Source organism: Sorex araneus, chromosome 10 (assembly GCF_027595985.1).
Source record: "Sorex araneus isolate mSorAra2 chromosome 10, mSorAra2.pri, whole genome shotgun sequence".
Classification (NCBI taxonomy): Eukaryota; Metazoa; Chordata; class Mammalia; order Eulipotyphla; family Soricidae; genus Sorex; species Sorex araneus.
In genome coordinates this window covers 38,302,228-38,316,576 of record NC_073311.1, presented here as the reverse complement: position 1 = coordinate 38,316,576, position 14,349 = coordinate 38,302,228, and the positions used below count along the sequence as shown (strand labels likewise).

Sequence of the window (14,349 nt, the reverse complement as noted above, 5' to 3'; positions counted from 1 at the left end):
GGCAGTACTCTTAGGAGATTCTTCTAAAAAGAAAGAGAAATTAGAAAGTGATTGTAAGATATAAACATAAATATGTAGTATTAATATTCTGACAGTTAAAACTGGAGAGAGGAAAATATATAACACTTATAACACACAATATTTTAAACTTAACAAATGTTAAAGTAACTACAGAAAAAAACTGTGAAATCTTAATGAGGCACATGAAATAAGATATGAATATATAGTAGGGCACACCAAGTTTCTGAATAGGAACTTACTGTCATAAATTTAATGTAATTCTAGTCAGAATCCCAATGTAGTTTCCCTGAAACTGATTAGAATAATTTAAAAGTTCTCAGTAGATATAAAAATTTACTATGAGGCTACTTCAGTACCAAAAGAATGTATTAACAGAGTAATATGGAAATAGTTTGATGAGAGAATAGCGAGTTCAGGAGTAGCCCAGGCCCCACAAAAGATCTTAACATGTGAAAAGGTGGCACTTGGATTCATTGAGAAAAGAATTATTTAGTAAGTTTATCTAATAAAAGCCACTAGTATAACTGACTATTCATTTGATTAGCAACCAAATCAGAACCATATAAATGACATAAACAAAAATAAAACCAAATTGATTCAAAGATATTGTATTATCTTAAAGTCACAAAACATTCAAAAAGTGCATAGAAAAACATAAAGATAATTGTACCAAATGATAATTTAAAGTGTTTTATGACAAAGTATTGTAAAAAACTTATGGGCAAATATAAAAATTATACAATTAATGTTAACAGTACGTTATTAACATTAATTGTCTCAGGGAGCAATCAATGAAAAAAAAAGAGTAATACAAACTGTATTTTATTTTGCATTTATATTTTTATCTTGGAGGGGTATTGGACTGGAGCGATAGCATAGCAGGTAGGGCATTTGCCTTGCACGTGGCCAACTCAGGTTCGATTCCTCTGTCCCTCTCAAAGAGCGCAGCAAGCTACCGAGAGTATCCCTCCTGCACGGCAGAACCTGGCAAGCTACATGTGGCATATTCGATATGCCAAAAACAGTAACAAACAGTCTCACAATGGAGACATTACTGCTGCCCACTTGAGTAAATCGATGAACAGTGCTACAGTGCTACAGTGGAAAATCAAAGCACATCTCATCTCATCTCAACTCATCTTGGGGGGTACACTCTTGCTGACACTTAGGGGCCACACAGGATGAAAAATTACATCTGGATCCTATCACGAGTCGAAATCCCTGGACTTTAATGGTTACAATTAAAATGCTAATGTTTAGGCTTTGATATAAGAGGTTACTGCCATTTCACTACCACAAAAATGCCCAAACCCCTCTATCAGTGTCCATGTACCATTTCTAGTCTGCCTTTTTCTTCCTTCTACACCAACCCTCAGTCCCAACAACATGGTAAACTTAACCTCAGTTTTCTAATCACAAGTCAATGCTTTGTGTTCATTCGTCTATTCCTTTGTTTCTCTAGACTCCACAGATAAGCAAAATCATCAAGTTTGTTTCTTGACTTAGTTCATTCTTCTTGACTCAGTTTATGACAACATTCTCTAATTCCATCACAGCTGCAGCAAATTACAATATTTCCTTTTTATTGTAGCTGAGTAGCATTCTATTGTGTATATAGACTAATTTCTTTATCCATGCCTCCATTATTGGCTATTGTTATCCAAATCTTGTTAATTGTATATAATGCTGCAGTAAACATGGCTGTGCATATTTCCTTTCAAATTAATGTTTAAGTGTTTTTCAAGTAGATGCCCAGGAGCAGAATCTCTGGATCAAATAAAAGTTTTTTTTAAAAATTTTTTGCAATGTCTCCAAAACTTCTCCACATAGACTGAACCAAACAGTTCTACCAGTAGTTTATGAGTTCCTTTGATACTTATTTTTACTTTCTTTTCCCTAATACCTTTGTCTTCTATTTATGTTTCGATTATTACTTTTCAGTCTTTTTAACATATATTTCTTGAAATATAATATGCATTTAAACCTGACATTTTTGTCCATAAAGCATTTTATCTTGGATCCGATGATAGTGATTTTTCCCACTTTAGTACAATCTCTTCTTACTTCTTCAAACTTTTGCTGAGACATTGTTTCTTCTGGTATTTTTTCTATTCCTGGTTCTTCCCCATTATTCTTACTCAGTTCATTTTTCCTTCATCAACTGAGAAGCCCTGCTGTGCTTTAAAGCCTTGCTCATGGGGTCAAAGAAATACTGCCCAGGTAAAGTAATTGTCTTGCACAGGGCCCACATGTGTAGGACAACATAACCACAAGGAGCTTAGGTTTATCCAGGGTACGCCCATCAAGGTGCTCCTGAGTCACTCTCATTCCTTTGTTCATCTGTAACCACTTCTCTTCCCCAACCAGTTAATCAGCTTTTCCCCCAAATCAGACTATGTTAATTTGTAAGGTCAGATCTTTCTAGGACACTGAACATATATTGTAAGTTAATATTGCCTTTCTTCTCTCCTTATGTCTTTTGAACAGTTTACTTTAAAACAATGTCCTTTTTGTATAGACACAAGAAGACAATTATTATTATGCTTCTGTAACTTGGGATTTAATTGGCTTCGAATATTATTTATTCCCGAGTATCTACTTTCTCAACTTAAGCCTCAGTTGTCCTCAGTTCCTAGCACCCCAAAAGCAGGGTCCCAATGAGGGACTGGAGGGACCCAGGGCAAGCTCTGAGCTACCCTGGCATCAAAATGGGCCAGATCAAAGCACCATGATTCTTAACTATAAGTTAAGATCTTGATCATGGACAAATGCTGTCATGATCCAAAAGAAACGACGAGACTATAACCCTGCTAGGGATAGGAAAGATTAATCTGACCTGAGCACTGTAGTCTGAGATTGAGATGACCCCAGGAGAGCAATTCTATAAGCTTAATGCATCTTTTACTGTCACTGTCACTGTCATTCCGTTGCTCATCGATTTGTTCAAGCGGGTACCAGTAACATCTCTCATTGTGAGACTTATTGTTACTGTTTTTGGCATATCAAATACGACATGGGTAGCCCATGTTCTGCCGTATGGGCACAATACTCTCAGTGGCTTGCCGGGCTCTCCGAGAGGGGCGGAGGAATTGAACACGGGTCAGCGACATGAAAGGTGACCCCCTACCACTGTGCTATCGTTCCAGCCTATCTTTTACTGTGTTCATACAAAATGATTAATATTATGAATGTTCATATGTTTGTTGGACAAGGAGAGGAGAAACACACCCATGGGATTCTGCCCTTGGATGTGTCGTCCTGCTGAAAAAGAATCTGTCCTAGAAGCAGCATCCCCTGAGGGAAAGAACTTTAACCCTATTGATTGTGACCACACCTACGTCTAAGCCCTAACTCCCTCAAGTTTGGGGGATTTATCTAGGCTGTAAGAGTGGTTGGGGGTCCAGATCGAGAGCTGGGAGAGAAGCAGAGAGAGAGACAGGGGTGAATGGGGATAAGAATGGAATAAACGGCAACTGATCAATCAACCAGCTTGGTCCTCGTTTCCTCCTCCGTCTGTCCCATGGCCCCGGCCGCTCTGGCTGGGTAAGTGGCCCAGGACCATCCCATGAACCCGGGCACAGCTGATGGGGAGAGCCTCCAGGGTTCTCCTCTGGCCACCCCCTGGCAGATGTTTTTTACACACACAGGTTCCATCACTGGCACCTCATATATCCCCCAAGCCCTGCCAGGAGTGATCTCTGAACTCGGAGCCAGGAGTATGTCCTGAGTATTGCTATACCCAAAAAACAAAGTAAACAAAGTTTTGCTCAGGGATAAATATTATTGTGAGTCATTTCTAATTATAGAGATTTATGTATATGTGGATTTATAAATTCTATTAAAAGAAAATAATTCACACAACATATGTATATTTATACTACATTATTTAAGGATGTAACCCAGACACACCAAGACATACAACCTAGATACACCATTCTAAATTACTAAGAATCTTTATCTGTTCATCTCCCTAAACAGGGTGAAGTTAAAGTTCTAAGTTACTAATAAGTTTTTCCTTGAAGGATAACTCTTATATTTCAAGACTACCTACTTAGCATTTATATTGCAAAGTCCTAGTCACATCATAATAATGTATTTAATTTTAATAATACATATATTGCAAGATTCATTGCTCCCATTATTCCTCTCCTCTTTGTCTTTCTCTATCTGGGGATTTCTGTTTCTGAATCAATTGTCACTTGATAGAATATTTCCTCAAGTGTTTTCCTAAGATAAGTACATGGACAGAATACTTTTTAAATGCCTGTATTTCTGAAAATGTTTATTTTGCCTGAAAAATGATATCTTTCCTGGCTATTAATTCTTGTAACTCAATCTTTTCCCCTTAGGATTCTACAAATGTTGCTCCAGTATTTTAATTTTTAATGTTGCTGATAAAAAGTTTCAAGGCAGGAAGAGGGTGGGAAAGGGGGAGTATAGCGGGGATATTGGTGGTGGGGAATGTGCACTGGTGGGGGGATGGATGTTTGATCATTGTGGGACTGTAACCCAAATATGAAAGCTTGTAACTATCTCACAGTGATTCAATAATTTTTTTTTAAAGTTTCAAGCAAATTGATTCTCTTTCCATTGCAACCACACTGTTCTTGGTTTCAAAATTTTAATGTTAATCCTTATCCTTGCACTTCAGGTATTTCACCAACATGTACTAGTATATATGTTCATGCATAAATCCTGCCTCAGACTTAAGGGGTTTAGTTTTTCTCCAATTATTCCCTTTCTACCCTAACTCTTCTTCTTCTTTTCTTTTTTTTTTTTTTTTTTTTTTGCTTTTTGGGTCCCACCTGGCGATGCACAGGGGTTACTCCTGGCTCTGCACTCAGGAATTACCCCTGGCAGTGCTCAGGGGACCATATGGGATGCTGGGAATTGAACCCGGGTCGACCGTGTGAAAGGCAAACACCCTACCCGCTGTGCTATTGCTCTAGCCCCAACCCTAACTCTTCTTAATCCAGATGATGACTTCCAGATTTGCCTCTTGAAATAATCTCTAGGTAATTCTGTGTTGTCAGGTATTTCTTGAGATTCCAAATTTGCTTCAAGAAATAACATGAAAACAGTCTTTACATTTAAGTTTGTTAATTAAAAATTAAATTGGGGGCTGAGAGACAGTACGGGAGTTACAGCACTTTTCTTGCACACAGCAGGCCTGATTTGGTCCCAAATCCCACATAATGTCCCCTGAGCACCACCAGGCATGATGTCAGATCACAGAGCCAGAAGGAATCCCCAAACAGTCAGGCATGATTACAAAGAAAATTTTATTTTAATAATTTAATAAAGGGCTGGAGTGATAGCACAGCGGGTAGGGCATTTGCCTTGCACACGGCTGACCCGGGTTTATTCCCAGCATCCCATATGGTCCCCTGAGAACCGTCAGGGGTAATTCCTGAGTGCAGAGCCAGAAGTGACCCCTGTGCATTGCTGGGTATGAGCCAAAAAGCAAAATTAAAAAAATTTAATAAAATATGTTCATCTATATAAGACTTTTATTTTGGACATTAATTGCTGTAACTCAAATGTTTTCTTTCTCTCTTTTTTTTCAGTCATCTCAGGCTTTTCTAAAATTGTAGACTAGATAATTTAATTATTGTGGTGTTTGGCCTGCTCTTGCCCCTTGTGTTCCTGAGTCCCCTAATGTGCCCAATTATTTCTCTCTTCCTGCTAATGATTTTATGTTCCCTCAGCACTGACAGAGACCAGGTCATAAAGGTCTGTCCAACAGAGGTGAACCTCTGAACAATGAAAGGAATATCATGTTCAGCCCCTGAGGTCAGGTAATAAACATTCCATCAATCATGATCTCTTTTCTAAGGGATAGAGAGAGACTTCTCTGCTGCCTGATCTCCAGGAAAGCAAACAAGTCCAATAAAGTCATGGTTCAAATAAGCCCACCCACAGTCTTCCAAATCCTTGGCTAAATCAGGAAGGCCGTTTTAGGACCACATAAAAATGACAGACTCATATGGCCCTTCTTTAAGCAGATTCACAGGAATTCAACAAAACAAAGGAAAACAAACAATGCAAATTAAGATGCTTTGTGTTGGGGGCTGGGGATAACTCAGTAGGAAAGCATCTGCCTCACAAACATGAGTCTATGTTCAATCTCTGGCACAATCCTCACATGCCAAGTGCAAAAATCTCAGAAGTACTGCCATTGTGACCTCTGATGTCCCAAGAAAGTCTGAGAGTCCCGTGCCACTCAATCAGATGTGGGCAAACACCACAACTGGGGAGCATCAGAGCCAAGAGTATGCAACTTCCCGTGATTATAACAACAAAAGGGAAGAACAGGATAAGCAAATTAATTCATTAGCAGCATGCTTTTAAGGTTTGATTTTTAGAAGTATTCCTACTACAGTGCCCACTGAGAGAGAGAATTCAGTGGGCTGAACATGTAGTCTGCATGCCAGAGCCCAAGGTTTCAGTCCCTTCACTGCATGGTCCAGGGCAAAACCCTAAGCACTGGACTTGGAGTAGCCCTCCAGCACCATTAAGGGGGGCCTAAAAACAAAATAAAACCAAAGACAAAAAACAGTAAGTGTTCTGATTAGTGGAATTAAAAAACAGTTTAACTGTAAATCATCACTGCTCTTTTTATGATACTAGACAAAGAATGAAATAAATACCTTTATTAAGTAGTAGATAGAACAAGCTACCATATGCTGTATGCTTTCAAAACTTGCAACATTTTTCTTTGACTGGAGGACATTTGGAAGTGCTTGTAAAACCACCAAACACTTTATCAAGATCTAAAAAATAGAAGCAGAGAGTTTTTGTTGAAAAAAATGTTATCATTACTCATTAAAAAGGGATTCTACTCGTCATGCAAGATTTAAGCCACCAAATTTTAATGCTAATAATTATGATAAATTATGTATCATGTACAATATATAGTAAACTTAAGAGGATATGTTCAAATTTCAGATTCATTCCTCATCTAAAATAATTTAAAAATTCACGGAGATTAAAAAAATAAGTACACGAATACCCATAAAGCAAGACACATTTTGACAAGAGCATATTTTTTGTAAAAATAACCAGAAGATCACATCAAGGACCACAGAGCATGTCTACCATAAATATAGTCAAATAACGTATGCACAAATATTTTTTAAGAGTTCTGTTCTTGGTTAGAAATGGCTTTTCTAAACTTGAATTATATATGTAATCTCCTGAGGTATGCGCAGGAGTTTTAAATTTTTTCATCATTTTACATTTAAATATTTGTTAAAATGTGGACTTTTTTATATACCAATGGAACTCAAGTTCTAGTTTTTCTCAAAAGAATATCCAGGTGTTCCACTGTTATTTACTAAAAATATCTACTCTCATGCCACTGAATTGAAATGACTATTTTGTCATTTATTGCATTCTCATGCAAAGTAAGGCTTACTTCACAAATCTCCCAGCTGTTCCAATATATTTTCCTCTTCCAAATAAGACAATTTAATTAGAAACTCATTCCCTAAGACTTTTCCTCAGAGTTATAAACCATTCCCTGAGCTAAATCTAAAGGCATTCTGCATCCATGGAATTCTAGAAAAATCCACCAATTCTAGATGTGAACCATCTGGCACTCAGACAACTAAGCACCAATTCCAACAGGTATTTCCAATGTGGGCTGGAGCAATAGCACCGTGGTAGGACATTCGTCTTACATGTGACCAACCCGGGTTTGATTCCTCTGCCCCTCTCAGAGAGCCCAGCAAGCTACCTCAAGTATGTCGCCCGCAAGGCAGAGCCAGGCAAGCTATCGCTGGTGTATTTGATATGCCAAAAACAGTAACAACAAGTCTCAAAATGGAGACGTTACTGGTGCCTGCTCGAGCAAAATCGATGAACAACGGGATGACAGTGATACGGTGATTCCCAATGTGGCATCATTCCAAAAATGCACTGATTGAGAAGCACTGGTGTTCCAATATTCTCTTTTCTGTCCTGTCAGAAGGAACATCCAGAAGACCACATAAATACTGGGATGACTACACCTTAAGAGTCCTGGAATGTTATGTCTCACCTGATAATGCCATGTTTTATAAAGGATCTGAACTCTTAAACATTTCTCTAAAATAAAAATGATTCTCAGGTTAGAGAGAGTAGCATGGTAGCACTGTCATCCCCTTGTTCATCGATTTGCTGGAGTAATGTCCATTGTGACACTTGTAGTTACTGTTTTTGGCATATCGAATATGCCACAGGTAGCTTGCCAGGCTCTGCCAAGCGGGTAGGATACTCTTGGTAGCTTGCCAGGCTCTCTGAGAGGGATAGAGGAATCTAATCCCAGTCGGCCTCGTGCAAGGCAAACGCCCTACCAGCTGTGCTATCGCTCCAGAGAGAGTAAAGCAAGCAAAATGCAGGCCTTGAAGCTGATGCCAGCTCAATCCCCAACGCTACATGTGGTTGCCCAGCACCACTAGGGGTCACTCCTGAGCAGAGACTTTGCACACTGGATAGGGCTGCAAACCACCACTACAACCCCTGCCAACCCCTCTCCCCACACACACACAAGAAAATGGGAAAGAAAAATGATCCTCTATATTAATAATGCCTACTTAATAGAATCTAATGAGCATGAAATGGCAAATATTGATATATTAGCGAGATGCATGCCCTCCAAAGGTAGAAATAAACCCTGTGACGAGGTAGGGGGCTGACTCTAATAATGCATTGTCTGATGTGCGCTGAAGCACCTTCTCCAAAGTAGGTCTTAAATATAGTAGCTCTTCTACAAAAGGAAAACACAGTGCCATGTAGCTTTTCAAAGATGCAGACTCCACACTTGGGACTACTACTCCAATACATTTATAGGTGATATGAAAGACTGCTAACTCTGAGTCTATATTTTCCATTTTTTGGTCTTGTTTTTTTCTTTGTTATTGTTGTTTTGGGCCCACATCTGGCAAGGCTCAGGGACTCTCCCAGTGGTCCTCAGGAGGCCAGGTGATGCCAGAAATAAGGCCCTGCAGAGAATGAGCTCTACCCTGTTAAGTCTCTCTCAGCCTAAAGAACTTAGGTTTTGGAAACAAAATACTTCACAGATGAAATATTGGATGTGGGGAATTCAGGAGGAAGCATGTCTATGCACAATAGGAACTGTTCCAAAGCAAAAATTTAAGTACCTATAAGCTTCTAGGTACTGAGTTCATTTTCTAACTTCAGGTGCTAGATCCCTATAGTTGTCTCAATAGTGAATTAAATATTCTTTTATACCTCACAGGAATTCATTTTCTTGATTCTCAAAATCTTAGCTAATTGTTATGGTAATGATATCGTAAAGATGACAATGATAACTTACTGTATTATTAGTAAAATCTTACTACTCTCATTACTCTCTTGCAGTAGGAAGAATTTTAAAAATCCTTAGTGCGCTTCTCTCTGGTATACAAACCCTCGATAGTTCCTTCTCCTTCAGTGAGAAGGAGCACTGATGTGACGGACTGTCACCCTCCTGACTACATCATGTTATGTACGAATCCTAATGCGTGGGCCAGAAAGAAAGAGGTTAAGGCATTTGTCTTGCATTTGCTTTGCTGTTGGCCCACCCAGTTCAATTCCTGGCACCACATATGGTGCTGTGAACACAGAGCCACAAGTAAGCCCTGAGCACCACTGAATTTGGCCCCAAAACAAACAAAAAATAAGGATTTATTAGAGGGAAATTCTCTTACCAGTCTAAAAGAAAAGCAATGTGCCATGCTAAGGAAAAAGCCACACGGCAGGTAATTTGTAGCCTACCTTTAGGAGCTGAGAACCTATTACATAACTGCATGGAAATGAATTGTCTCAACAACTGCTTAATTTTTAAAAGGATTCTGAGCCTCAGATTGCAGCCCTGGCCAGTGACTGTATAAAATCAAAATTTTATACAGTGACACCAAGCAGCAGGCTCAACTAACTAGAATCCATCCTCCTGACTCCCAGAAACCAGAGGATATAAATGGGTGCTGTTTTAAGCCATTAGGTCAGTGGCAATTTGTGAGAGAGAACAGACCACTTCATAATCCTTTTGGTCAGGTCTCACCTAGTCTCCTTTCCATAAATCCCTAGTCCTCCATCACTGAAACACCAAGTATTTTTTTCTTGGTTCATCCTTCAATTTTCCCTCAGATAATGACGGTAATAACAGGCTTTTATTTTTGCTCTTTCTAACATAGTAAGAACATAAAAATTGAAATGACTTTTAAAACCTAGGAAAGCATATTGCCAATATTTAAATATGGACAGAACAAGACTGAATGTTTTCAGAGAAACACATTTTAAGTCCTCAGTTATATTTGCCCAGACATATCACTTAAATTATTAAAATGTTTTTCCGTTAACTCATGAAATTTCATAAAAATTCTTGACCTATTTGTATTTTGTGAGGGACACATTGCTTTCTCGTCCCTGAAATATATTACAGTTGCATTTGCAAAATTACCATTATCTGGGGGAGGGAGAAAAACCCTTACCTGTACAACAGGCACCAGAACAATATTATGAAAGATTATAGGAGCAAGGAGACCGTAACACTGGATCACAGCTTGAAGGGCAAAACCGGAATCATTTAGGTAGTTGCTAAGTTCCAGAGCCACTAATACTTTCTCACATTCAACCAATCTAGCAATCTGTAAAGAAACGGGTATTGTCAATCACATGGAGCATCAGGTGTTTAATTATTTTAATTCTCCAAGATGAAAGGGTAGGAAATGTGATCCTTGTGACTCAACATGACTGTTGGCATGAAGAGAATACAAATTTATGAATAACTCTAAATCCCCAATAGTGATTACAGATAGTAATTACCACTAGTAATGGAAAACTAACTTTTTTTATATATTGGTAAGACATCCTTGGCTATAGTTAATGTATACATATGTGTGTATGTGTATATATATATATGTGTGTATATATATATATAGCTGGGGAGAGGGGTGGTGGAGAGAGCTCAATCTGTTGCAGTCACATGCCTTCAATGCAGGATCTCTGAGTGAGGTCCCCCACCCCCCCACCAAATCTAGCCTTTTCAAAACTACACATTATAACAAATAATTAAGATACAATGTTTCTGTAATGTTCCCCACACTTGATTAAGGTAATCACATTTCCCTTGCTCTTTCTAATTCCTAATTCCTAACATGGAATTATGAGAAAATTGCCACATTTTGATACAACAAACTCTGCTACTATATTTTTACTATATGGGAAAAAAAGATAGGCTTTTGTGATTAAATGCCACTTTTTTTAAAAATGCTATTTTACTCTTTCTTACCCTTTTCCTGGAGAAATGTTTCATCATTTTACTATGTAGACATATAAGGTATCTTGGGAAAAAAATGGATGAACAGCAGTCAGAAATTCCTTACAACAAAATATAACTATAATGGCAGTATAGCCAGAGAGACAGTACAGAGGGTAGGGCATTTGCCTTGCACAGAGGATCCTGGGTTTGATCCCAGTCCCACATATGCTCCCCCAAGTCCCACCAGGAATGATCCCTGAGCACAGAGGCAATACTAAGCCCTGAGCACAGCTATGCGAGAAGGAAGGAAGGAAGGAAGGAAGGAAGGAAGGAAGGAAGGAAGGAAGGAAGGAAGGAAGGAAGGAAGGAAGGAAGGAAGGAAGGAAGGAAGGAAGGAAGGAAGGGAGGGAGGGAGGGCGGGCCAGAGCAATAGTACCATGGGCAGGGTGTTTGCCTTGTACACGGCCATGACGGGGGTTTGATCCCCAACATCCCATATGGTCCCCGAGCACTGCCAGGAGTAATTCCTGAGTGTAGAGCCAGGAGCAACCCCTGAGCATCACCGGTGTGACCCCCCATAAAAAAAGGAAGGAAGAAAAGATAGAATAAGAAAAATATAAAACACAAGAGCATTATAAGATTGCAGAAATACATGATAGGATTTTAATCTGAGAATATAGGAGATAGACTGAATATCTATCTCCTATAGGAATATCTATAAAGAATATTCCTACCTCTTTATAGAACTACAAAATTGTGATTTAAAATGATTTGTGTAGATTGAAATATATCACTAGGAAAATATCCAAGTTAAAAAATTTTTACAATGTTAAAAGTGAAAGTTGCAGAATAGCAAATAGATCCCATGTTTTAAAATGATCACACAATGACATTGTCTATGTATGGGTTTAAAAATTAGAGAAATGGTGTAAAGACAAATCACAGTATTCTTGAGGGACTCTGATTACAATAGTTTTAACTTTATAAATGGTATACTGAAACTTATGCTCTTTTGCACAATAAAAAAAGACAAATTGAAAGGAAGCAAAATAAAGGTCTGTGAAACATATATAGAATATCAAATAAACCTACACAATGATACAATGTCCTCTCAGATGATTCACAAACAAGGACAGGCAGGCCCAAAAGAACATGAGCTTAAACACAAGAAATTAACACATTTTCATCCATTTTAACCACTTACATTTTGGCTAGGGGAAATCTCATTGCCTTTAATATTATCACAGAAAAGATTCTCTTCTTTAACTTTAATGTCACTTATTACAAAAATGTTTCTAAGAAAAAGGTACAATAGGGTTGAAGGTGTATCTGCCAAAATGTCTGAATATAATCTGCAAAAAAGAAAAAACCATGTCACCAGTTTAAATATAATGATTTATATTTGTATTTAAGTCACTTTATGTGTATCATGTATACTCATGTATATTCTTAATATCCACACAATGATCCCAAGAGAGTATAGTATACTATACACTCTCTGTGCAACAACTTCTGTCATATAACTATTTAAATTAGAAGTAAAGACTATTTCTTAACAACTAAGAAAAATTTAGCTGCTGACATATTATGTAACGTGTAAAATAAGTATAGACAAAGTTTCCTGGTTCTAATACATAAAGTTTAAGAGCATACTAATAAACTGTCTCAAAATGAGGTGCTTTTATAAAAAAAAAATCAGCTTTGGGGAAAAGGGGAAAGGGGAGAAGGAAGAAGAGGAGGAGGAGGAGAAAGACTACACATTTTTAAAAACCACTTGGGATATTTCTATTATTTTTTCTAAAATACAGTCAATAGTGGCAACCATTGACAAAACTATGAAATACGCCACCCTCCTTGCTCCCAGTCTTTTTGTCCTTGCCTCCTGTCTTACACAGAGACAAACCCTCCCTCCTTAAGCTTCAAGTCTATTATCTTCACATCTCCTATCCTGATAAAACAGGAAAGTACTTGACATCAACAAGTCCTAAAAAGCTGCAAGTTCCAAGACCAAGTTCATATTTAAGTGGTCTTTGCAAGGTCAATTTTCTTTTTCCCATCATCAGTGTGAGTTCCTACAACTCTACTTCCTTCCACAATGATAAAAACCCGAGCAGTCACTTCCGTAGTGACCTCTGTAGCACTTTAGAAACTGCACTTCTTATTTTATGCAATCAGTTTGTCTGCTTTGCATCAATATCACTCTTCTCATTCATTCTATTTTCTTCCATTCGTGGTAACATTTTCAGACATCATATATATGTATATATATATATATATGTATATATATCACTTGTATCACTTATCATCCCATTGCTGATCAATTTGCTGAAGTGAGTGCCAGTATATATACATATATATATATATATATATATATACACACACACACATATAAAACACTATTATAGGGCTTGGGATTTAAAATCAAATATAATCCTTAGCCACATGGAGCAGGACTTGACTATAAATTTTTTTTTTGCTCAAAAGCCATATTCCTTTTCAGATGCTTTTACAAGCCCCACCTCTTTTCCCTAATATCTTTATATTGGTGTGTTTCAGGGCTCATCTCAGAACCACTCTTATTTTGTATCTAACTCATTTTGGTGCCGCTTCCCATTCACCTCCTGGACTGCTCTTTTTCAATTTCCTTTTCCTTGATTCCAAATACTGCTTTGCACTCTTAAGTTTAAACAATAGCCAAACTTCAGTTACAATCTCCTATCTTTTCCACTAAACAGTCAGTTCTCTAGGGATATCACTCCTTGTCAATTCTCAATGGTGATCTCAACATACACTTTCTAAATCTGTACTTCTAACCTTGATCTCTCTTTTAAATGTCAACACTAAAAGAACCGACCAAATATTTCATATCCACAAAGACATCCTGCTGAAAAACTCAAATCAAAATATTGCCCAATTCATTGCCTTCCTCTGCTTGTTCCACTGCTCCAGTTCCTTTGGTAAATGCCACATGCTCTGCAATCAGTTTACATGGGAAATCTCAGTTAACTCTAACACCATCCTCCCTCTTATCCCCACACATCATATAAAATGTTCCTGCTCATTTATCTTCCTTCTCCAAATTT

The 14,349-nt window shown here is 37.9% G+C and overlaps 1 protein-coding gene across 1 annotated transcript in view; it reads right to left on the bottom strand.

Moving 5' to 3' along the window:
• CFAP54 (cilia and flagella associated protein 54) overlaps positions 1-14,349 on the bottom strand; it is a 330,907-nt gene that overhangs the window by 226,279 nt on the left and 90,279 nt on the right. Inside the window, exons 24-26 of the mRNA XM_055118311.1 lie at positions 12,471-12,618; positions 10,497-10,652; positions 6,672-6,794 (exon numbers count right to left, since the gene is read on the bottom strand). Of these exons, the coding sequence (XP_054974286.1) occupies positions 6,672-6,794; positions 10,497-10,652; positions 12,471-12,618 (427 nt within the window). The remainder of the gene's footprint in view (positions 1-6,671; positions 6,795-10,496; positions 10,653-12,470; positions 12,619-14,349) is intronic.